Below are 24,011 nucleotides of genomic sequence, written 5' to 3' on the forward strand. Positions count from 1 at the left end.
AGAGAGGAGGATGAGAACATGGAAATGACAGTTGGTAAGCATAAGCCTTGAGTTAAGAGCTGTATGACTGCTAATGAGATTAGCCATTTCACTGCAGATTCATTTAGCTCAGTTAACAGGTTTATCTGTTTCATGTGGCTCCCTTGTTTTGATAGATGGGCTTGTTGCTAGGTTGATGCTATTATCACAGTTTGCAGACCAAAATAAGGTCAGAAGACTGTACAGTAAACAACAGGTGGAAGGGAGGTGCGTATGCGTGTGTGTGTGTGTGTGTGTGTGTGTTACCTGAGGCCAGGCCTGTCAGCGTCACCACCAGCCATCCCGACCAGGCATCGTACAGACTCTTAGTGAACTCCCAGGCCGAATCCTTCTTCCTACTGTTGATCTACACACACAGAGAGCAAGAGCAGGGTAAGAAACATAGGCCTGCACGCAATGAAAAGAAATAGGTTACAGTGACATACAACATACAAAATGGGGTCATTTATAGAACCAGTGCTGAAACTGCAGTGTGTCTAATTGAGACCAGCCATGAATGTTACTGTTTGGCAGGTGTGAGTACAGCATAAAAGCCCTTCAGGCAAAGATTCAAATGACATTCAAATGTACAAAGAGGTGATTAAAACATCTAGGAACCATGTTGATTATAATCAGAAAGGACAAGATGGCTTCCGCATAGATACAGGCTAAGTTCTGTATGAGGGTGTGGGGACTGAGGCGTACATATTTGTATCATAAACATTTGACTAGACTAGACTACGAACAATATCAAACCAACATGACAAGAGACTGATAATATCATGATATGGTTCAGGTCAGTTTACGGAAGAGCAACAAAACCAAATGTCCTCTTCAGGAAACACGGCCATCAAAGCTGTAACAGAGGTTACCATACTGTATGAGGTTAGTATTCCTGGTGGTAAGACTAAGAGGCTAGATTCTTGGAGGTGTTATGACAAACAAACAGCGCTCCCTGCACTATGCTGTGGCTCTTTCTGTATGCATGTACAGTAATGGCCAAAAATATTGGCACCCCTGCACTTCTTTCAGATAATGCACCACTTCTCCCAGAAAATTGTTGCAATTCCAAATGCTTTGGTATTCACATGTTTTTTTACATGTTTATTTAGTTTGCAGAACAACACAAAAAAAGCAGAGAAAAAAAGGCTAATCTGATATCATTCCACATAGAACTCCAAAAATGGACTGGACAAAATGATTGACACCCTCAACTTAATATTTGGTAGCCCACCCTTTGGAAAAAATAACTGAAGTCAATCGCTTCCTGTAACCATGAATGAGTTTCTTACACCTCTCTACTGGAATTTTGGACCACTCTTCTTTTGCCAACTGTCCAGATCTCTCAGTTTTGAAGGGTGCCTTCTCCCAACTGGTGTTTTGAGATCTCTCCACAGGTTTTCTATGGGATTTAGATCTGGACTCATTGCTGGCCATTTCAGAACTCTCCAACGCTTTGTCCTAGACCATTTTTGGGTGCTTTTTGAAGTATGCTTTGGGTCATTGTCTTGCTGGCAGACCCATAACCTCTGATGGAGACCCAGCTTTCTGACACTAGGCCCTACATTGCGCTCCAAAATTCTTTGGTTGTCTTCAGATTTCATGATGCCATGAAGCAACCCCAAAACATCTGTGAACCTCCACCATGTTTGACCGTAGGGACCGTGTTCTTTTCTTTGAAGGCCTCATTTCGTTTTCTGTAAATGGTATAATGATGTGCTTTACCAAAAAGCTCTATTTTGGTCTCACCTGTCCACAGGACGTTCTCCCAGAAGGATTTTGGCTTCCTCAGGTAAGTTTTAGCAAACTCCAGTCTGGCTTTTTTATGACTCTGGGTCAGCAGTGGGGTCCTCCTCGGTCTCCTACCATAGCGTCCCATTTCATTCAGATGGTGACGGATAGTGCAAGCTGACACTGTTGTACTCTGTGTCTGCAGGTCAGCTTGAATTTGTTTGGAAGTTGATCAAGGTTCTTTATGCACCATTCGAACAATCCTTCATTGCAATCTTTCATCAAGTTTTCTCTTCCGTCCACATACAGGGAAGTTAGCTACAGTGCCATGGGCTGTGAACTTCTTGATGACGTTGCGCACAGTGGACACAAGAACTGGAGATTTGTAGCCTTGAGATTGTCCATGCTTTTCCACAATTGTGGTTCTCAAATCCCTTGACAATTCTTTGATCTTCTTCTTGAAATCCAAATATTTCTTACAATTTTGAAAAGGTGCCAATAATTTTGTCCAGTCAATTTTTGGAGTTAAATGTGGAATGATATCAGATTTGGCTTTTTCCTCTGCTTTTTTTGTGTTGTTTTAATGCAAACAAAATAAATAAACATGTGAATATCCAAGCATTTAGAATTGCAACAATTTCCTGGGAGAAGTGGTGCATTATCTGAAAGAAGTCCAGGGGTACCAATATTTTTGGCCATGACTGTATAAACCTGGCATCCTTCTATCCAACTTAACACCACCAACATGACCCCTGGCAGACACTGTAGAGACCCCCCCCCCACCCCCTTCCTCAATCACAAGACCTCCACAAAAACACAGGCAAGAAATAACCACAGAATGGCCAGCCCTGGAAATCACATTACTGCTAGAACATAAGAGGACTTATTCAGACTGTCGTATCGGTTTGGTCTTCAGGGCTGTTGAGTTGGTCCCATCCAGCCCAGAAGGGTGGAGAGAGGGTCAGAAGCTGCTGCTTTGTGAGTGTTCTGTCCTATACACTGTGATATCAGTTTATGGATCATTGACTTTTTAGAGACGTAAGAGGGGGGGAAAGAGGAGGACCTAATTTAAGCCCTTTGATAGGGTTGTGTATCGGTTATGGATATGGCCAGGAGTTTGTCTTGACCATATGAACTAACCAGGGCCCCAGCTCTATGTGATGATCTCCCTACTATAGGATTGGTGTTGGGGTCCTGTTGCCTTACCTTGCGGTGTCGTTCTCGGTCCTTGCACTTTTCCCGCACCCAGTCGATGGTATGGAAGTCATCATAGGTCCCCACCCCCGGGATGGGCTCTTCCAGGAAGTCCAGCAGGTGGGTGGAGCTACTTACCACCCCGCCCCCGTTCGACATGACGTAGTTAGATCCTACAGCGGAGAGAGGGAGAGAGAGACTCAATATGAGAGACATGCCACTATGGTGTACTACTGGCCCTTAAACACCTTGGGAGACGGATGCAAAATGACCCGGCCGTTACTGACTTAGGCAGCATCTATTTTGCAGGAGAACATACACAATAAACATACTCTCTTTCTTGGGGGGAGAGACAGCACTCTGTCTGGTCGCTAGTGCATGTGACGCTCCAAAAAAACAATACCCAAGAGAGCAGAGACTCGTCTTTACAATGTGCTTCAGCCTAGCAGCACTAAATATCTGTTCCATTATCCACCCAATTAGAGACACAGCACACGCTGGCTTATGAAAAATAATGACATTGTCTGGCTGAGTGTTGCACATTGAGAAAGGCCCATCCGGATTGTTCCAACTCAAACAGAGCTGTGCGCTGTCGAGACTGTAGCTACAGTACAGTACTGTATACTGACGCATAATCGTGTAGCAGTAGCTTAATCAGCTTTACACCCTCACCCACAGCACAGCACTCCGACATAACCTGCTTGTCAGAGCCAAAATGGAGTCACAGTTGCAGAGTTTCAATAGCAGGTCTCATACAGAAGCTAAGAACAGGCTCAACCAAAGGCTTTGAACACTACATGAGACAGCTTCCACATTCCCTTCACCTAATTACTCACAGTCCTCTAGGTCAGAACAGTAGTTCTCAAGATCTAAAGACTTCCTTTAAAGGACCATTCTGGGTTTAAGGAGCAAGTTTAAATGTTTTGTGAGGTTACCTCTTCGAAACCTGTTCCACAATCTCTGATAACGTTCCTCATAAAAATAACCACAAGGACATGAGGCTCTCTGCAGTCACATGCCTGTGTACATAACAGGCTGTTCTGTTGTGTAAATGTGATGGTGGTAGGGATTGGGAACAGAGGTAAAGCAGTGAAAGAGTTAGGAGAACACTGACCATAGATTAGGGCAGGCTATAATGCTGCATTTGTAGACTATTTGATCTAGTTAAGTGAGTGGTCTGTTTTAGCATAGAAAATTACGCACAATTCACGCACAAATGCATGCACACAGACACACACAGTTTGACCAATGACAAATCCACTCATTGAGCGACTGAAACAAAGCTTACTGTTCACCAGTCTGGCATCCTTGTCAATGTAGGTGTGTTTATCTTGGGCATGCTGGTTGGCTCATATCACAGGATGTAGATTGTCAGATGTCTAACACCAAGAGTGTATGAAAGCATGTTTCTGTAGCAGCTCATATTGAACACACTTCTAGCTTGATCAATTGATCTCTTGTGCAAGAGCAGAAAAGAAGAAAAAAAACATTCCATTGAGAACATTGTTGTGCAACAGCCTAATTCATGAAACCAATTGTTCCAATAGCCTGGAATGAATGACAGGAAAAAATAGGATTTGAAAAAGAAAATATATTACGATATAGTCTACTTTATATGATCATTATGAACATCAAAACAAATAGGGCTTGTCCAGCTCTGTTCAGTCTGACTGTGGTAGTTAGATTAGAACATTAGTGACAGTTGCATAGATTTGACTGGCTGACTCACACACACGCCACACAGACAGAGACAGAGCAGAGGTGGCCTAGGGGCTTCTCTCTGTCAGCTACTGCACACAACTGGGCAGCCATCTTGGTAGGTCATCTCTGCAGTGTACGTGAGAGAAACACAGCACTGCTGTAAAACACAGTGCAATACTTAAAAAAACATCACATAGAAATGCGGTAATTTATAAAGTGCATCATCTAATGCATTGAATCGTTTTCACAGGATTCTATGTTAGGGATTACATCAATATTTTAAAAAGCACAGAGAGAGAGACAGAATTATGAACTTTGTAAAAAAATAAATAAAATGCTGAGTGCAGTTTTGACATTTACAAATATGTGGGATTTTCTCAGGGAGAGAATTCTACAACAAAGTCGCTATTGTTGCTCCAGAGCAGAGAGAGAGCAGTCTTCAGTATGTGCTTAAAAACAATTGGAGGCATGCATGAAATTAGGTCCACCCTTTGTTGTGCAAATTATTGTATTCCTCTCTATAGAGACATAAAGCCCACAATAGAGGGTAGTTTGCCTGAGAGAGAGAGAGAGAGAGAGAGAGAGAGAGAGAGAAAGAGAGAGAGAGAGAGAGAGAGGGATAGGCTACACAGGCTACACTGCAAGAGATAGGCTACATTGCAATAAAGGGCCTGACCCTGCTAAGATCTAGCTGGCCTACCTCTGGAGCATGACCTATGGAAGTGGCCCTCTTATGACTTCACACAACATACACAGCAATGTGTCCCTGAAACTACCAGCAGGAAATGGGTGTTAACCTGATGATACACTAGTCACTTGCCTTGGATCATGTTCAGGCCACACAATGACCCATGGTTCCGCCAGTGTGACCATTGGCGTGTGGTCAGTCACACCATGCTGAAAGAGTTGTGGTGCAGTGGTTAGTACCTTGCCCCATCATCATCATCACCACCATGCTCATATGTACTTGCTGAACTTCCCAGCAAAGTGTGATATTAACCCGCTGCATGTTAATGAGGGCCACACAGCCACAGGGCCTGTGTGTATGGTCTTGCCAGCCTCAGGCTAATATTGAGTGGTCTGGCAGAATGTCATGAAACAAGGTATGTTGCATATAAAGAGAGGAACTCAGGTGCTAATTGCTTGACTAAGATGGTCAGATTGAGGAACTATGGGTTGTATATTGTCATTGTTTACAACAATCAATGAAATCAAATCATCAGCTTAGCATGCTACAACGAGTTTTAAGAAGCTAAGTTAATACCTAATACTAGGGAAACCTGTTTCGCCTTGTGTTACCTGACCAAAGCTCAGCCTCTAGTGAATGATTAGATCACATAGGCTGCTGGGATAACAGAGGACAGAGAGCAAACACTGAAGTAGACTAAACTAACAACACTGATCATATTCTCTGATTTAGGCCCAACCAGTATTTTTCATGACACTACCTGGCTGCTGCTACTCCCAGTGAAATGGAAAAAGGAATATCAGACTCAGACCTCTCACCTTATCCAAGTAGGCTAGACCAAGTTTTTCAAATATGAAAGTATTAGCTGGGTTAGGCTATTATATCAAGCCCTTTGATGTCGGAGTGTGGGAAAGAGAAGTAGCTTTGAGAGAGAACTGGGTGAAATAGCTTTCGTCTGATAATGGTATCCTTCCTTCCTTCCTTCCTTCCTAAGGAAGACCAGTGCACATCAGACTGTGTTGTTGTGGAGTCAGCTAAAACCATGTCAGCCAGTCAGCCGTAGGTTGCTACGCTTCATGGCAAGACTTAAAAGATACAGATATACAATATACACTCACCAAACACTTTATTAGGAACACTATACTAATACTGGGTTGGGCCTCTCTTTGCTCTCAAAACAGCCTTAATTCTTAGTGGCATTGATTCCATTTCTTTGAGATTCTGGTCCATGATGACCCGATTGCATCACACAAAAAGATTTTTCAGGTGCACTTTCAAGCTGTGAATCTCCCGTTCTACCACATCCCAAAGGTGTTCTATTGGATTCAGATCCGGTGACTGGGAAGGCCACTGAAGAACACTGAACTCATTGGCATGTTCATGAAACCAGTTTGAGATGACTTTTGCTTTGTGACATGGTGCATTATCATGTTGGAAGTAGCCATTAGAAGATGGGTAAATTGTGGCCATGAAGGGATGCACATGATCAGCAACAATACTCAAATAGGCTCTGGCATTCAAGTATTGGTATTAACGGGCCCAAAGTGTGCCAAGAAAACATTCGCAACACCATTACACCACCTCCACCATGAGAAGGTGTACAAGTGTTCCTAATGAAGTGCTCAGTGAGTGTATATTATGCTATAACAAAAGCTTCATAATGAAAGGAAAATGATTCAGAGGATTCACCATTGTCACCCTGCAGGTTAATACACAGCATCCAGCTGAATGATGACACTATGGAAACAGAAACCAACAGGGACAGCTGCTACCACACAACACCAACATGCTACCACACAACAGCAACAGCAACACACATGCACACACACACACACACACACAGTGTGGTTTAGGCTGAGGTTTCAGTTTCCTGAAGTGCGACCGTTCTGTTCTGTGTCAGGGCTTAGTGCACACACAGGTGCTTACTGTGCATTACTCCAGTATTACTTCAGTGCTTGCAGAGTAAAGCAGCTAGAGGACCCGCAGGAGAAGCAAGAGAACCCTGGGCCTCCCAGTGCAGGCCAGGAGAACCCTGGGCCCCTCGGTGCAGGCCAGGAGAACCCTGGGCCCCTCGGTGCAGGCCAGGAGAACCTTGGGCCCCTCGGTGCAGGCCAGGAGAACCCTGGGCCCCTCGGTGCAGGCCAGGGCTACAGTATGTGAGCATGTGACGTACCTCATTACAGAGACTCAGGCCAAGTTAGGAGAGGAAAGAGGAGGATGAGGATCTGTAGAGAGAGAACCACTGAGGCAGAATCACTGGGCTTTTGTCTCTGCTCATTCACCATAGGAATCTAACGAGGCCTTGGTGTCTATGCCAACACAGACACACACAGACACACACAGACACACACACAACCTCAGACAAACATACACAAACACACCCCCTAGGGAAGGAGCATCACTGTTAACTGCGAGTAGATGACTGGGCCTTTTTCAACTGGGTAATGTTAGTTGTAGTTTCTTCTCCTTCTCCACTTTGAGCTGAAGCTGTGGTTTTGACAGGTAAATGTGCACATTGTGGTGGCTCATCCATTCAATATGTGATATGTACTATTCCTTAGGGAATCTTGTCTTACATAAAGACAACTACTTCCTCACCCCCACACCACCATTCAATGATGAGCCCCTGTTAAAACTGCTCAAAGGTTTCTGTATTGGTCATAAGGACAGCAGATGCTTTAGAGAGGACGAGAGTATGTGCAGAATGAGGTGTAGCGAGACCAGACATCTCTCCCTGATCTGTACAACAGGTTCTCACCATCACAACACTGCTGCATGTTAAACTACGCAGCAAGAAGAACATCTGGAGACTGTTATAGTGGTGTTCCCACACACACACACACGCACATACACACATACACTTTATTACTCCTTCTCAGAGAATAAAGATGGAGGCTCACATTATTTCTCTGTCATTGCTGTTTCTAGCTCAGTAAGCTAAGCCTTCCTGTAAGAATACACACCCAGCTAATTCACTACAGAGATCAGATAAGACACACACACACACGCATACGCACACACACACACACACACACACACACACACACACACACAGCCAAGGTTAATCATCGACAAACAAGGTAACGGTGGAAGAATGACACCTAGATAACACCACACTGTGTGACCCACAGCAGACACCCAGGCTTTTCACCATGACAGTCCTCCTACTGTAAGTCATAAGGTCCACACTATTAACACAACAACAGCAGCAGCAGGAGGAGTATTAGCTTAACCACCGCCATGACTGCGTAGCTAGATGGAAAGCAACTACAGACTACAACCTCCATCCAGCAGGAGACAGAAGAGGGGAAGGAAAGAGCAGAGAGAGATAGAGAGGGGGGGGGGGGGGGGCGTCACTCTTGGCGTACCTCTTGTTTTAGGCATCTCCTGCAGGGGGATAGTATCCCCTCCCCCGTCGTAGGGCAGATAGGGGTCGGCGGATATATCCTCCTCCATGTCGACGACACACAGCCAGAGGAGAAAGAAGGCTAGGCTAGGCTAGCTCACTGCAAAGTGGGTTTATCAGAAGCTGCTGCCATGTTTACTAGCTATACAGAGACTAGCTGGCTGTGTGCGTAGGCTTATGTGACTGAGTGTGTGCAAGTGTGTGTGTATGTGAGTACAGTGTGTGCGTGAGCTCCCTCTGTCTTGGCTCCCTGCCCCTCTCTCTCTTTCTCTGTGTTTCCTCCCTCCTCCTCTATTTGCTCCCTCCCTCCTTCTCGGTCTCTATTGGCTCCCTCCCTCCTTCTTGATCCCTATTCGCTCCCTCCCTCCTTCTCTCTTATAGCTGGGCCACACAGCCTCTCTCCACTGCAGCAGCTGACTGTTAAGGGGCTGATGATGTCATCACAGGAAAAATGATCGCGCGAGGCTGGACGGCCCGCCTGGTTGCTAGGGGAGATGGCTGAGCCTTGCCGAGCCCTGCCTGCCTGGCTGACAATGGTGGGCAGGGAGGGGGAATAGGAGTCTATTCTTAGTCAGGATAGGGTGGACAGAGGGAAGTATATTGCCAGTGTATGCAGTGGTACAGCCCGGGCAGGCAAAGCCTGTTTAAAGGTGGGCCGGCCTGTCAGATGTACAATAATGCTCTGCTAAATATGGATTCATTCATCACTGAAGAGCACAGTGCAACACAGCATACACATCAGCATAAAGCACCATAGCCAATATATTGATCTGCATTGATCATTTCACAGTCAATGGCCCTTTTAATTTGCTGCTGAAACACAAAGGATCGATCAGTCCACTTCAGGGTTGGAGAAACCTGTTTTCTGCCCATAACCTTCAAGAATTGAATTCAGAGAAACAAACAGGGAGTGCAATGTTAGTGCAGCAGAACCACACCATGAGAACCACAGCAGGGTAGAGAGAAATACCTAGAACATGCCAACTGACTCCCATAAACTGTCAGAGAGAGTGATGATGTCTGGGACTGTCTCTGACCCTCTTCACAGCAGGGAGGATATGAAACCCTGTGTGATATTTCATCTGAAGGCTTCATAGCCCTGTGTCATGAAGCAGAACACTGCTATATCTATCTCTCTGTGTCTGTGTGTGTGTGTGTGTGTGTGTGTGTGTGTGTGTGTGTGTGTGTGTGTGTGTGTGTGTGTGTGTGTGTGTGTGTGTACGCTGCAGCAGCTCTATCACTTCATTCACTAGAGAGCAAGATGGCAATGACAGACATGTGGTCACTGGCAGCATGTTGATCACAAGTCTTCCATGTGATGTCCTCTATACCAGTCCTCCCTCAGTCAGACTACGTCTGAGGATCAAGTAGACTACATTCATTCATTGTAGCCTTTGGTCTCGCCTGAAATGTACTATCATTTCTAAAACAACATTTGTCACTGAGAGAGGGAAAGGAACATCCAGTTTCGATCACTGATGAGTTAAGCAGAATTGGAGCAGAGAGGTTAGAAAAACCAACCATTGTCTCTGCTGGTACTCTCAAAGCAACCACCCCTTACCTCTCAACACTGTTCCTGTTGCTAGGCGATGGCACAGGTGATGTCACCCATCAGTAGCTCCTTCCCTAGCCCAACAAATAGATCAACAGCAGTAGAATTCAAGTGATTCTTGTTCTATGGATCTAACTCCACCAGAGGAGAGTTCTAGAGTATTCTGAAGTGCCCAACAGCTCCATTCCTCTCTGGGCTCTATGCTTGGATCAGGTAGTTCCACTTCACAGCACTAACTAGCTACATTCCCACGTGTTGCAGAGGGCTGACACTGTACACCAGCGGGGCCATAGAAGGGTCCACACCCGCCATGCATGGGACACAAAAATAGCACCAGGGAGACAGGCAAACACTACACAAAATAGTGTGTACACTCTACAGTACTGTAGCAGCTAGCACAGGGATATTCACACACATACTCCCTGAACTGCTATCTTATGCTGGTTGGATGTCAAGCTGCCAAACTGGTTCATGGGAATTTGTCATCACTGCATTTCACCCTTGTCATTCATAGCTAATGGGTGTGTTTACACATTGGAGTGTCACTTCATAAGAGTTGGATTTCCCAATAGGCAGAACACCTGCCATGTCTGAGCTAACGGACAGCTTCGGCATGTTCAATCACCATGACAACATTTTTTATTTGGATCTAAAAAAGTTTACTTTAACCTTAGCAATACGTACAATTACCCTTGAGGTTACGCAATAGATCTGAAGAATGGAGGCTTGTCATAGAAAGAACCCTGAGAAACATGGCCATGGTTGGATCGCCATCACGACAATTAATTTGAATAACCTGTTGGCCCTATGATCAAGCCATAGATACTAAACAACCTGTGGGTCAGATTGCAGGCAAAGAGAATGGAGGCCACTGATTGGGCTGAGATTATGGACTGACCTTGTAACCCAATCCCAGCCCACACACACACACACACACAAGTCCCGCCCACGTCTCTGTGTCCTACTGAACAAAGCCTGGTCACCCTGACTGCAGCCCTACTATACAGCATGCTCCGCTACCTCATCAATTATACACACTTGATAGATCTACTCTGAATCCCCTTATGTCTCTACACTGCCAGTTATACTGTAGGACAACATATTCACTAACCTGTGTCCGTCACAAACGGTTTCCTTCATCTGGGCATGCTTAAGCTCACATCTGCCAGTTGTTTGTTGCCAAGAAAACCTGGTAAATTGTCTGAAGCAGAAACAAACTGTTACTAGGCTAGGCTACATAGTGCTGTGGCCTGAAGCAACAGTCTGGTGTGTAGAGACATTATGGGACCATGTTAGGCCAGTAGTGTTAGTGCCCCTCTCTCTCTACACATGCTTTCATTGACTCCTGGACACTGACCAAGTGCTGCTTCACTGGGGATGAGCTTAATAACTCTTTGTACTGCATTCACAGAGGCCCTTATGAGCACACACACACACACACACACACACACACACACACACACACACACACACACACACACACACACACACAAAGACCTCTGTGCATTTACACAGCGCTGTTGAGAGAGAGACAGAGGATAAGAAGAGGATTGTGTAGAGAGCAGAGAATGTCAAGCTCAGTCCAAGGTAAACTAAGCTGTGGGAAATGAGAAATAACAACTCAGTTATACTTTAAATACATCCCATGAGTCCCAATAAAAGACAACAGGCAGTCCGTATTCCACTTTAGATCCATTAGTAAACATATCTCCATCATTCACGCAGGAACACACACAGTTCAAACACTCCTAAAATCACTGTCAAATAGTTTGCCAAGTGCTACCTCAACATTAAAACGTGGATTTCTGCCAAAAAACATTAAAAAACACATTTATGTGGCAGCATTCAATTAGATTTCAAAGACGTTCAAGCCTCAAATTACTCAGCAACATTCCCAGTGCAGGCTCCCCACAGTAGCCTATCCAACATTGACCCACCATAACCCTATTATGAGGAAGCTGTTTCTCTATGATCAGCAACAAGCCAAACTACAGCAGCAGAAAGTGTTGCAACATGAATCAGCACAGGAAGCAGTCCAGGAACAGGAACAGGAAGGATGTGTCAGATGTTGATGAGTCACCTCATATGACACATCACCATGACCACACATGGCCAATGATGTGCTGTATGAAGAGGGAGTGTAAGGAACAGGTGGCAGGACAGGAATGTAAAAGATGGCATTGAATCACACAGCACAGCACAGGCCACCTCTACAGAGCAGAATGTATAGTGTGAGGGTCCAATCACATCATCAGAAACATGTGTGAAAAAGGGTCACATCTCAAAGCTGCATGGTAGAATCCACAGCCAGAATAGCAGCAAATGATAGGCTATAAATGCCCCATTCAGCAAAGCTGCAGGTGGAGTACGGCCTGGTGACCACGAAGTAAACCAGCACTGGAGCACTGGGAACAGAGCAGTGACGGTGGTTACGGTAGACGAGGATAACAAAATAAAACAACATCAAGAAATGGCGAAGCTGCAGCTGTAAAACCAAATGAAACGCAAGATGGAAGGAGGGTAACGAAATGAAATAGGGACAGGTAAGGAAATAACTGGAAGTGCAAAGTAAAACCACATGCGGAAAACGGCAAGAGGGTGACCAACCAACCACTGGTATGGGTATGGTGGGTATGACTGGGAGCAGGACCAGGCAGGAGACGTGGGGGGATGAGGGGTGGCATGGAGGGGGCTGACAGGCAGAAAGCAGGGAGGATCGGGGCACACAGCATGGCAACAGATCACAGGGCAGGCAGGCAGGCAGGCAGCCGGCCAGCCAGCCAGCGTGGAGCGGATCAGCAGTGAGGACCAGCGAACCAGCGAGGTCATGCTGCATGATGCAGTGGCATGGACCCCAACGTCCAATGTGAGGCTCCCAGGAGGGACCCTCTTCATCTAGATCTAGACAGCAGCCACGGTCCTGGAATGGGAGTAGGACGGAGGGTGGGTGCTAGGTGGGGGTCCGGGCTGGGGGATCCTACCTGGGGAGGCGTCCCCGTCCAGCAGGTTGTCGTCCTCGGTGGTGTGGAAGTCCATGATGACCCCTGCTCCATCCAGCAGCTCCTCGTCACTACTGGCACTGGCGATGCTGTTGTAGCTGTTCCTGTAGTAGCCCCTGTTGAAGAGCTGCTCCGACTCCATTTAGCTACACGGTGCCCTGGGAACACACACGCACATGCACACACACACAGTCATACACACATACATACTCAGTTATACACAGTCACAGTCAGACACAATCACAATCACAATCACAATCACAATCACAATCACACACACACACACACACACACACACACACACACAAACTGGTTCAACCCAGAGAGGATGAGCAGGTTCGATTTCAGTCCAAACCTGGTGTCTCTGTCTCCAGTTCTGGAGGACGTGAAGACGGAATGGGCGGAGGGGAAGGAAGGACGAAGGGGTCATTAGGACACAAGATGAGTGTGAGGTGTCAGACAGCAGTGGGAGAAGGAGGATAAACGGCAGCGGACGGTAAACTCATCTTCTGCGTCCCTCCCTGTCAAGGTGGTGATGAATAGTCCTCCTCAGACCCACACTGTGAAAAACACCTCTTGTGATCTCTCTCTCTGTCTGTGTGAGTCTGACAGAGAGGACCTGTGTGTGTGTGTGTGTGTGTGTGTGTGTGTGTGTGTGTGTGTGTGTGTGTGTGTGTGATTACACTGTTTGTATGGTTCCAACTCAGAGGGACATATCGCTTCTTATATTAATCGTTTGTTTACCTTTCCAGGTCTCTTTGTTGCATCCGTTTTGATGACGTTTCATGAAAACAAACCAACCCATTTCTGTGACCAGCCAAACAGCTCGGGGTGTATTTTTAGCCAGGGGATTAGGATGAACAAACACCATGAACAGGAGTGAATACATCCCCCCTTCTGTGACGGTATGCTGGTTTAATACAGAGTATTACACAAACCTCACTCTGCTTTCAACATCTCCCCCTGGTGGGCACTGGGTTAGGCTAATGATACAATGTGATGAATCATACAGGGTGACTTCCTAGCATGTACCATCATCAATACACTAACTTAATCCTGTGAGAACTATCAAATCAAAGACAGAGATTTCACTTCATCTCGAGGCACATGAGTGAGTCACCAATGTACTGACAGAGAGAGAGAGAGAGAGAGAGACTGATCCCATTTCAGAGGGGTAACTTCTGATGTGGTCCTCTGCTGCGGTGTGCAGAGCAGTAACTAAATGTAATCCTCTCTATCTAATACACTCTGTTCAGTTGTATGAGCTTGGCTGGCACTGCTGGCTCTGCGGAAGGATGATGGATTTCTCAGTCTACAGCACCCTCTCTAATGAGAACAACACAAGGCTTGAGTTCATTATCAGAGGGAGCATTTCATAAAGTCAAAACCTTAATCTGATTAAGTTCATAACACAATATAACTGAGCAGATGATAAATATCATTGGTGTATCCTTGCATTTATGAGCATTTACAATAATGTATTATAAGCATTATGAAATACACACATTATAAACATGTGTTGACTTGTATAAAGCATGTCGAAACAATGCAATGTTACAATGTAATGGTGTAAAGTTATTATACCCCCCCTACCTACAGTAGGTGTGTAAGAGAGAACTGCCCAGGGCCTACAGAACAACTCCACTCTCTCACCATGAATGAACAAGTCCCTTTGAACTGCATCAAATCAACCAAGGAAATTCAATTCAGTTTGTTTTGAGAAGGATTATGCAAGAGGGTGCTCAGTTTACAAGTTGTAGCCTTCCCACCACATCTTGGCTCTGTATCCTCTGGTCATGAGTTAGGCACAGTGCTCTGTGGAGTCTCAAGACTAGACCACAACTCTGGACCGGAGTTTGGACTAGAGCCTTCTCTCTCTCTCTCTCTCTCTCTCTCTCTCTCTCTCTCTCTCTCTCTCTCCCTCTCTCTCTCTCTCCCTCTCTCTCTCTCCCTCTCTCTCTCTCTCCCTCTCCCTCTCCCTCTCTCCCTCTCTCAACTGTCAGGGTTGATCTGAACATTTTGGTCAAATTAGATGTCCTTCTTCAACACATACGGATCCTGAAGAGCTGATTTATTTTACAACAGCCCCAATTATAACATATTAGTTTGCTATGAGAAACCAAAAGGGTGTAAAATGATCAATAACAAAAAAATAGCCTAATCTTTCAATTCAGCAGATATAGACCACATTATGTTGATTACTGCTTAATTACTCAGGCTAAGCTTTTAATCAAGTAGGCGATGGATATTATTATCATCCTTCATTGTTTATCTTTTTCAATAACAGAGTTCTTGAGGACTGCCACTATGCGGCCATACAGCTGACACAAACATCACACATCCCCTTTTTTGACAAATTCAAATTTCAACTGACAGTGACAGAGCTGACCTAGTGTCAAAACAGCAACTGATTCAGCAGAGAAAGTGGGAGAAGGTTCAAGCTGAATGCAGAAGCATTGGCAACTCTATTTTGACCAAGCTTATCATTAAAGTAAGCCTATAGCCAAGATATCATGCTTAGATATAGATAGCCTTAATCTAACAGAAATATTACTTACTTAATTATTAATTATATGAATTACTAACTACTAAGCTACTAACACAGGTAACCGATGCCTATACATTTTCACATTAGCAAATGTGGGAGAAGAGTGTGATGTTTCTGAATGTGTGATCGATGGAACAGCATTAACAGAGGAACAAAACAACTCAAGTCAATTACAGTGACACTTCTAACAGGAGAGTGAGCTGGTCTTTTCTCTCCGTAGTCAAGGAGGTGTTGCCTAGGTGACTGTTGCTGGGATATGACTCAGCGTTTTGCTCGCCCTTCAGTGATATGATCACACCTCCTGTCTGCCCCTACAGTCAATACTACAGGTTGACACACCCCCTTCAATAAGTAACAACTGCCCACCATTACTACTAGGCCTTCTCCTATCTACATAAAGCTATCACCTTCAACATTTGTTATGACTATCCCCACTATAATACCACCTCAACAACACCTAGGCCACCCCTCACTTAGGCCTGTGTAATGCAGTAATGATGTACACAAGTTGTGAAAAACCTATCAGTTAAAACTGCTATAGAGGTTGCATACTAGACAATGTAGGGTATAAAGTAGGATCATAAGGAGGAGGGGGCCTACATCAGCTTGAACTGTTAATCGAGCAAAGACACCATGCCCCAAAAGAGGCCTGATCCGTCTGAAGAAACAAAGGAAGTGCTTCGTTTTAGGGCTGGACAGAAGACGTAGCGCTTGAGAAACATACCACAGCTATCTATAAGCAACAGGAAAGCAGTCTATCATTGCATCATCATCCCCATGGGGTTCCCTATGGGGATCTGAGTCAATATGGCGAGGGCAAGGACATGGGAGCTGATTTCAAAAGTTGGGTGTGATGATAACCTGGTAGCCGGTCAGCCAAAGATAATGTAGCAATGGCATAACAAAAAAGAATAACAAAGATGGGTAAAAAGCTCATACAGATACAACCAGGCTATGGGTGTGCGACTGTGATTTTGAAAGGAGAGAAAACCTGATGATCTTGAGGAAGATGCCAGACAGTAGTGTCACAGATGGAACAAAAGGAACATAAAGTCCATACATATTTCCACCAGGCTATGAGGGTGTGACTGTGAAAGAGGGAAAACCTGATAATCTTGAAGACGCCAGACAGTAGTGTCACAGATGGAACACAGAGGTGAGCATGGTTGTAAACAGTCTACTGGTCTGGATGAGCAGGCTGCAGATGGACATAGGCTAATCACGCAGCACTGCTGAAATGAAAAGCAATCTTTTTCACATAAAAGAGGAGAAGGTTGTTATACTGTAGCTTTGACTGGAGCTGGCTGCAAGGTTCAAACACACCCTATAAAGTGAGCCAACTGCCCAGTGAGATGTAGGAACGGTGAGATTAAATATAATGAAAAAGAAAACATTACTACAGTAGCTCTTAATTTAAGTGAGAAAGGGGGAATTCATGAACTCTAATGCAACCTCCAGTGAATACAATTGTAAAGAGAGGAAAGAGTTGAAGGGTAATCACATGGTACATAAAGTAGAAGATTTAAAAGACATCAGAAATTACCCCCAAATTATTATTATCACATTCAGCCACAGAAACGCAGAGGCAAAGAATGACCCAAACTCACCCAAGATTAGAGAAAGTTACTTTTAAGTATTGAATAAGTATTCAATACTTAACAGATCATGCATGACGATTGTGGTAGCTATGGGTCATAATCAAGTTATGAGTGCATATGGAAGATGAAAGTGAAGAGAGAAACAAATAAATATAAATATTAGTCCGACATTTTATTAAATACAATCTCTCTCTCACACACACACACACACACACACACACGTGTTGTACTGTACTTTACTTTTAGTAATAGATGTTGCTGCTTAATTAGAGTGCAGTAACAACAAAACTATGCGCCCAATCCTCCTGCATCATAAACATACAGTTGGATCTGTGGATTGCCTTGATACAGTGAATGTGACACAACACCACATTTACACTATGAAAATGACAAGTTATTAACACCCATAACAAAGATTAAGTGCATGCACTGCCTCAACTATAGTTCGCTAGCTTAGCTCCTTTGCGAATGGCACGGGCTTGCGATCATAGTTGGTCCGTTTTCAAAACCATCACTTGACTGCTGAGGGCCTGATTCAATTTTGATGCAACTCCACCATTTGGCATCAATTTGGAAAAGCATTTTCATCTATATACTTCTCAGATAAGTTGTAAAGATGCATCACATGCTCCATGTTTCCATCATTACATCGAAATTAATTTAAATCACCGACTAGCATTCATTGAGATGATCAACCTGTGTGTTCAAAAAATGTACAACGATACGAGACTGGCCTTGATGGTAAAATATTAACCTTCCATCCCATCAAAGTGCGATGTGCATTCCACCCACGGGATTCCCTACCTTTTAGATGCCTCTATTCCACCTTGGACAGAACAAATCATCATTTTCCTCAGCTGAAAGGGAGAGTTTTCACAAAAATATATTTGACATTCTCCTCATGATGTTTTTTTCTGTCCCATTCCTGTGTCAGTGACGTTCACTTCCGGTTTCTTGATCTCCCACCCCAGCCAGGAGCTGTCATCAAGAAGCGGTACAAAGGAGCACGGGAAAGAGTCTGGATAGAAGCACTTTAATGTTTCATTAGGTGCAGTAACAAAATCAATGATCAGACGGAAAAATTACAATTGGGGAACAGTGCCAGTGTAACATTTTCATTTAAACAGGCTCATAAGATTAATGTTGTGTAATTTATTTGTAACAAGTATTTTCAGTATTTTGATGATCAAAACTGTGTAATCATTTTGCAATGAACAAAATAAAGTAATCTTAATTGATAACATCCTTGGGTGTTAAACAACCTCATTGGAAAAGAAAAACTGATGCTGGTTGTCCTATCTACTTCACAGCCTTTCACTGATAGTGTTTGCCAAATATGTTTGTTTTCCCTCAGGTTTCATGGCTGGAGATCGGGTTTTAAGAGACAGGTTTTGCTTATTCCATTGGGTCAAACGAGAATTTGAAAGCAGTGTTTACTGCTAAGGTGTGCACAGTCTTCAAAAACTAGTCATTGCACTAACTACGCTGTGCCAAATAATAAAGCTGTACAGACCAATAGCACCACCTACTGGTTCTACGAAGAGTAGCAGTATTGACATCAGTAGCATGATGCTGCTGCTCATATCACTTGGTTGAAACTTAAGAGGATGTCATAACGATGTTATAACGACTTAATTTGGATATAATTAGGTGAATTAGGAGATCTCAATTGTATTGAACAAGCAGCAAAAACACAGTATGGTAAAGACAAAACTGGAGGTGTGCCCTCAACTGACTAACTACTCATCGGAATCCTTTGCATCCAGACTGAAGTAGAAGTCAGTGTCTCTGCGGTGCTGCTGGACAGGCATGTTTCTCCTTGTTTCCCTGAGTTTCTCCAGGTCTATCTCCACCAGAGCCATGCCTGTGTTCTCCCCTCCACAGTCCCCCATCACCACTCCCCAAGGGTCCACGGCCAGCGCATGGCCATATGAGGAGCGCTTCTCGTGGTGTTTGCCCACTTGTGCAGCAGCGAGGACGAAGCACTGAGTCTCAATGGCCCGGGCACGGAGCAACACCTGCAGTTATACAAGCAGGATATTTCTTTGAGTCAGTGTTCTACAACCCTGGGCCTGGGGAACCACGTGGTGTGCCAGCTTGTATTCTAGCACAGTGCTAACACACCTGATCCAGCTAATCAAGGGCTGATAATTAACTGCATCAGGTGTGTCAATACTGGGCTGGAAAAAAGTCTGCACTGTACCCTGTGTGTCCCCAGGACCAGGATTGAAAGACTCTGTCGTGTTATAGTTGTGTTATAACATGGTTGTAATAGTGGTGGTGGAAACACAACTGGCAGAGGTTACAGTCTAGACTAGTAGTAGTAGAAAATGATATATCTGCCTCCAACCAATCACCTTACCTCCCAATGAGCAGCTCCAGTGGCCAATGTGAAGGCTGATGGGTAGGTCATGATCTCTGCCCCCTGCCGCAGCATAGCCAATGACAGCTCTGGGAATCTCAGGTCGTAGCAGATACCCAGTCCCACCTGCAACCCAATACAATGATAAGAACACTAATAGTCTTAAATGTTGAGGTTGATGTATGAGTAATTCTGGAATATTCTTACATTTTGGAGCACAAATATAGCCATAGATATACATGCATATACACTTGAATACATATATTTATTGTAACTCTATGATTCCAACAATGGAATGACCTTGCCAATGGGAGTTTGAACAGGGGGCATAAGATGGCCAGGTTTGGTGAAAGCACTCTCTTTTAGGAACACGCCCCTTTCTGGTAGCTCCACGTCAAACAAGTGGGACTTCCTGTACGTGGACACAATCTCACCTGTGGAAGGAGGAAGTATAAGCACTTATTGTGTGTGTGTGTGTGTGTGTGTGTGTGTGTGTGTGTGTGTGTGTGTGTTTCAGTATTCCGATGGTGATATCCACACTGTGCAGTTGATACCTTGATCATCAATGATGACATGGTTATTATAGATTCGTTTGTCTGTCTCCCATTCATGCCCTCTCTCGTGAAATCCTCCCAGGGAGAGCCACACTACCAGCTTCCTGATAAAAAGACAAATTCAAGAGCCAGGTGAGACAAATGGCAAGTCTGAAATTAACTTCACTTTTCACAGCCTCTAGCCTCATTGCCACTTAGCCTCACCCAGCCTACAAAATGTATTGTTTTATAGACAACAACTCAAGTCAGTGGGCTAGTAGGTACCCACCTGGCCAGTTGGGCGTAGCGTGTGATTGTGTCTCCTGTCAGGCTCTCAGACAGCATCAGTGTCTCCTCTCGATTTGAGCCAATGTAATCAAAGGCTTCAGGTAGGAAAACCATGCTGGCCCCGCCTTCCTTCGCCGCCTCCACCAATCGTTTACAAGCAGAGAAGTTGGCCTCTTTGTCAGGGGTCGCTGTCATCTGACACACTGCTGCCACTGGATGAGACGACGACGCCATCCTAGGAAAGGTGGGGACAGTTGCATACCTCGCTCAGTTCAATTTCACACACAGGTTCAACAGTTGTGTGAAGTTGAACATTAATGTATCCAAATTCCCAGACTAGCCCTACACTGCACCCTTGAATGACCATATGTGAGGTGGTTTCATTTAATGCGTTTAAAATGACTTACTGGACTAGGGCGAATATGGAACATGCATTGCTAAATTAATAGTTGTTGTCAAAATACTATACTATAGCTGTCGATACTATAATACAATAGCTGTCAAAACGTTGACGTCTGACAACTTCTCATTATTATTATTACCTGTGATGCACTCCAAAGCAGCTTGCTCTCCAAGACGAATGACAGACCAATAAATGTTTCACATGAGTTCTCAACATGCAACTGAGCGCGAGCATTTGCTACCAGTGTCAAACCAACGCTATGACCTTTCCTAAACCACTGAGGCAAGACTTGTACTTTGAACTACTAGTAGTGGAAGTCAGGAAAATGTCTATTGCTATAGACATCGACAGTGCACTCTGTTACTGTTCAAGTGTCAATACATCAACAATGTAACTGCATGCGTTTGCGCCACATTTAACCATCTCATGGTCTATCAATCCTTGTCAGCATGTTTCCAAGCCGACTGATGAGGGTCTTCCTTCCTTTACAGGCAATCACATGAGACAGCTCAAAATATCGAGTGGGCCTTCAACACCCCCACTGCGTAGCAACACCCTTCCAAGATGGCAGCGAACAGTAGCAGCACGGTTAGCAAACCCAGCAACAGCGCCGGGGGAAAGCAGTCAGGGCCGTCGGCCGAACAGGTATCTTCACCCCCACACATTTCTCTAAGTCAAAATGTTCGTTTGCTTGCTTATGAATCGTAGCAGACTTGGCCGAAATGTGTCCATCACACATCCAGCTAGCATTAGCTGGTTCGCTAGTTCACCATCTGCTTCCTTGCCACAAAACGTGTTGCTTAGCTAAATCTCACGGATTATGCTGAGATAAAATGAACAATCTCTACCTGCCATACCAATAGATGTTTTTGACATGGGGGTAAATTGTAAAAACTACCCAGCTACTGTGTATACAACGTTTTCTCTGCGATCATCACACCCCTGCTAGGGAACGTCTCAAATATGGCATGGTTTTGCTTCTGGTGGGTAGATGACAAGCAGAAATAGTTTGCCATGTCAGGCTATACAGTGCAATATTGTCAATTTGAAGAGTGGGGAATCACAAAGAACCAGTCTGTACATACCAACAGGTATGATCAGATTGTATTGTTAGTCCCATTAAATATGTTTTTCATTTTTACATGGCTTGGATGAAACCTGGATGACATTTGTCTGCTCCTTCTGCTATTGGTTCTGGAAAACACTACAGCATTGATGTAAAGCTGCTTGATCTTAATTTGTGTGTGTGTGTGAGTGACAGGTCGTGGCTACGTTCCAGAGGATGCGTCAGGAACAGCGCAGCATGGCCTCCAAAGCTGCAGAGTTTGAGATGGAAATCAATGAGCACAGGTACCACTATGTTTCCACTACGCTCCACCACAGTGCACTTTACCATGTAGGCCTCACATCGAGGCAATACAGACTGCAGTGGGGAAATTAGTTGGCATTTGTTGTTCTGTAAGGTCTTAGATGACACATTGTCTTCTAACTGATTATTACTTTCTTAATGCAATCTTTCTCAGCTTAGTGATTGACACCCTGAATGAAGTCGACCCCGCTAGGAAGTGCTTTCGACTTGTGGGGGGCGTGCTTGTGGAGAGAACAGTGAAGGAAGTTCTACCAGCGTTGGAAAACAACAAAGAACAGGTAAGACATTATTTATATCAACTATCAATACGCCATCTCGCTGATCACTGTTTATCACGCATGCATCATGATTAGATTCTTGAAAAATGTTATAGGTTTTTTTATTTTTTTAAGCAAGTCCAGAGTTTTCCTGGTCAGGTGATCAGGAAAAATTCTGTGCCCTAATCAAGAATAACATCCTCTACTCTCTCCCCCTATCTTCCTTAAAGATCTCAAAGATTGTAGAGACCCTCAACACACAGATGCAGACAAAAGGTCGGGAACTCACAGAGTACCGGGAACGCTACAACATCCGATTGGTGGGAGAAGAGGAGGGACAGGGCAAATCGGCATCAGCCTCCAATAGTGAAGGAGGCGGGTCTAAAGGTGGTGCTGGAGTTCTAGTTTCATAGTTGTAATGGTAGAGGCTATAGTTGATTGGAAATTGTGCAGAATGCCATAGAGCAACGTCAACTCAGATCCTGGCAGGCATTTCAAGGGCAGGTTTTACATGTGTGTCTTGCATGAAAGAGAAATTATAGCTTATGTCCTAAAAACTGTTTTTTCAGAAGATTAAGTACAGATCAATATGAATGATTGTCTCTTGCGATGAATTATGTTTGTTTACCCATAGTTTGATTAAAAATAAGAAATCTAAAGGCAATGCTTAATTTTCGCTTCAAACTCAAACAAGCCTTTCACTATTTCAACAAAACCATATGAGATTAAATAAAATGCCTTCTAACTTTAACAAATAACTTTGTTGCGCATCATAAGAGGTTTGGTTCTCTTCTGACTTATTACAGTTCCTTTCCGTTTGAAACAAAGGCAGGTCAAAATCTTATTGCAACATTGTCATTTTCATTTGATTCTGTATCCTGAAAAAAATTGCCTGTGTATCTGCTTTAGATGGATAGTAAAGTATTTGATGGAGTGAATGCTTAAGTGCCCCCTAGGATCTGAAGCACACTGCCTCACCATGTAGTTGTGTGAAAAAGTTTGTTTGTTTTTGTTAATGTTTATGAATTAAAAACAATGCAAAATCGTGTCCTTTGTCTACCTCCCTTTTTTTTTAGCTACAATATCTCCTCACAACATCACACACAGTATTAGACATTAAAGATTTAAAGAGGCAATCTTTGTTTCAAACAACAACAAAGTGGTCAGTCACCCTGCTGACTTTTTTGGTAAGCAATTGAGGGATAATAAAAGAATATGAATAAAAGAGAATAAGCACAATAGGCAATAAGGCACAGTAAAGTACTAATAAGGCAGTAAATACTAAATACAATCAATAAGTCAATCAATATAAGTGTATAAATATGGTGGAATATATACAGATAAATATTATAAATATAGCAGCA

At 44.1% G+C, this 24,011-nt stretch overlaps 3 protein-coding genes across 8 annotated transcripts in view; 1 reads left to right on the forward strand and 2 right to left on the reverse strand.

The window, feature by feature from the left end:
* Positions 1 to 18,350, reverse strand: part of clcn3 (chloride channel 3) — a 32,864-nt gene extending 14,514 nt beyond the window's left edge. For 3 of the 6 annotated variants that reach the window (XM_083675743.1, XM_083675741.1, XM_083675744.1), the window contains exons 1-4: positions 18,240 to 18,344; positions 13,272 to 13,447; positions 2,956 to 3,116; positions 286 to 385 (exon numbers count right to left, since the gene is read on the reverse strand). In XM_083675743.1, coding sequence (XP_083531869.1) covers positions 286 to 385; positions 2,956 to 3,116; positions 13,272 to 13,431 — 421 coding nt within the window. In that variant the 5' untranslated portion in view covers positions 13,432 to 13,447; positions 18,240 to 18,344. Of the gene's footprint in view, positions 1 to 285; positions 386 to 2,955; positions 3,117 to 8,700; positions 9,067 to 13,271; positions 13,448 to 18,239 lie in introns of those variants that run through there. The other 3 variants (XM_083675745.1, XM_083675746.1, XM_083675742.1) reach the window with 3 other exon arrangements.
* Positions 18,351 to 18,459: 109 nt separating this feature from the next.
* On the reverse strand, positions 18,460 to 21,255 carry nit1 (nitrilase 1; the record flags this gene model as incomplete). Its single annotated transcript, XM_083679522.1, has 6 exons — positions 18,460 to 19,453; positions 19,798 to 19,923; positions 20,098 to 20,231; positions 20,352 to 20,455; positions 20,620 to 20,853; positions 21,161 to 21,255. 6 exons carry the CDS (start codon positions 21,253 to 21,255, stop codon positions 19,175 to 19,177), a joined length of 972 nt encoding a protein of 323 aa, XP_083535648.1. The 3' UTR covers positions 18,460 to 19,174.
* Positions 21,256 to 21,518: 263 nt separating this feature from the next.
* pfdn2 (prefoldin subunit 2) lies at positions 21,519 to 23,694 on the forward strand. Its single transcript, XM_083679534.1, has 4 exons — positions 21,519 to 21,666; positions 22,283 to 22,371; positions 22,545 to 22,668; positions 22,878 to 23,694. The coding sequence occupies exons 1-4, from the start codon at positions 21,586 to 21,588 to the stop codon at positions 23,058 to 23,060; spliced, it is 477 nt and encodes a 158-aa protein (XP_083535660.1). The 5' UTR covers positions 21,519 to 21,585; the 3' UTR covers positions 23,061 to 23,694.
* Positions 23,695 to 24,011: the final 317 nt, after the last annotated feature.

Source organism: Argentina silus (assembly GCF_951799395.1).
Source record: "Argentina silus genome assembly, chromosome: 1".
Lineage (NCBI taxonomy): Eukaryota > Metazoa > Chordata > Actinopteri > Argentiniformes > Argentinidae > Argentina > Argentina silus.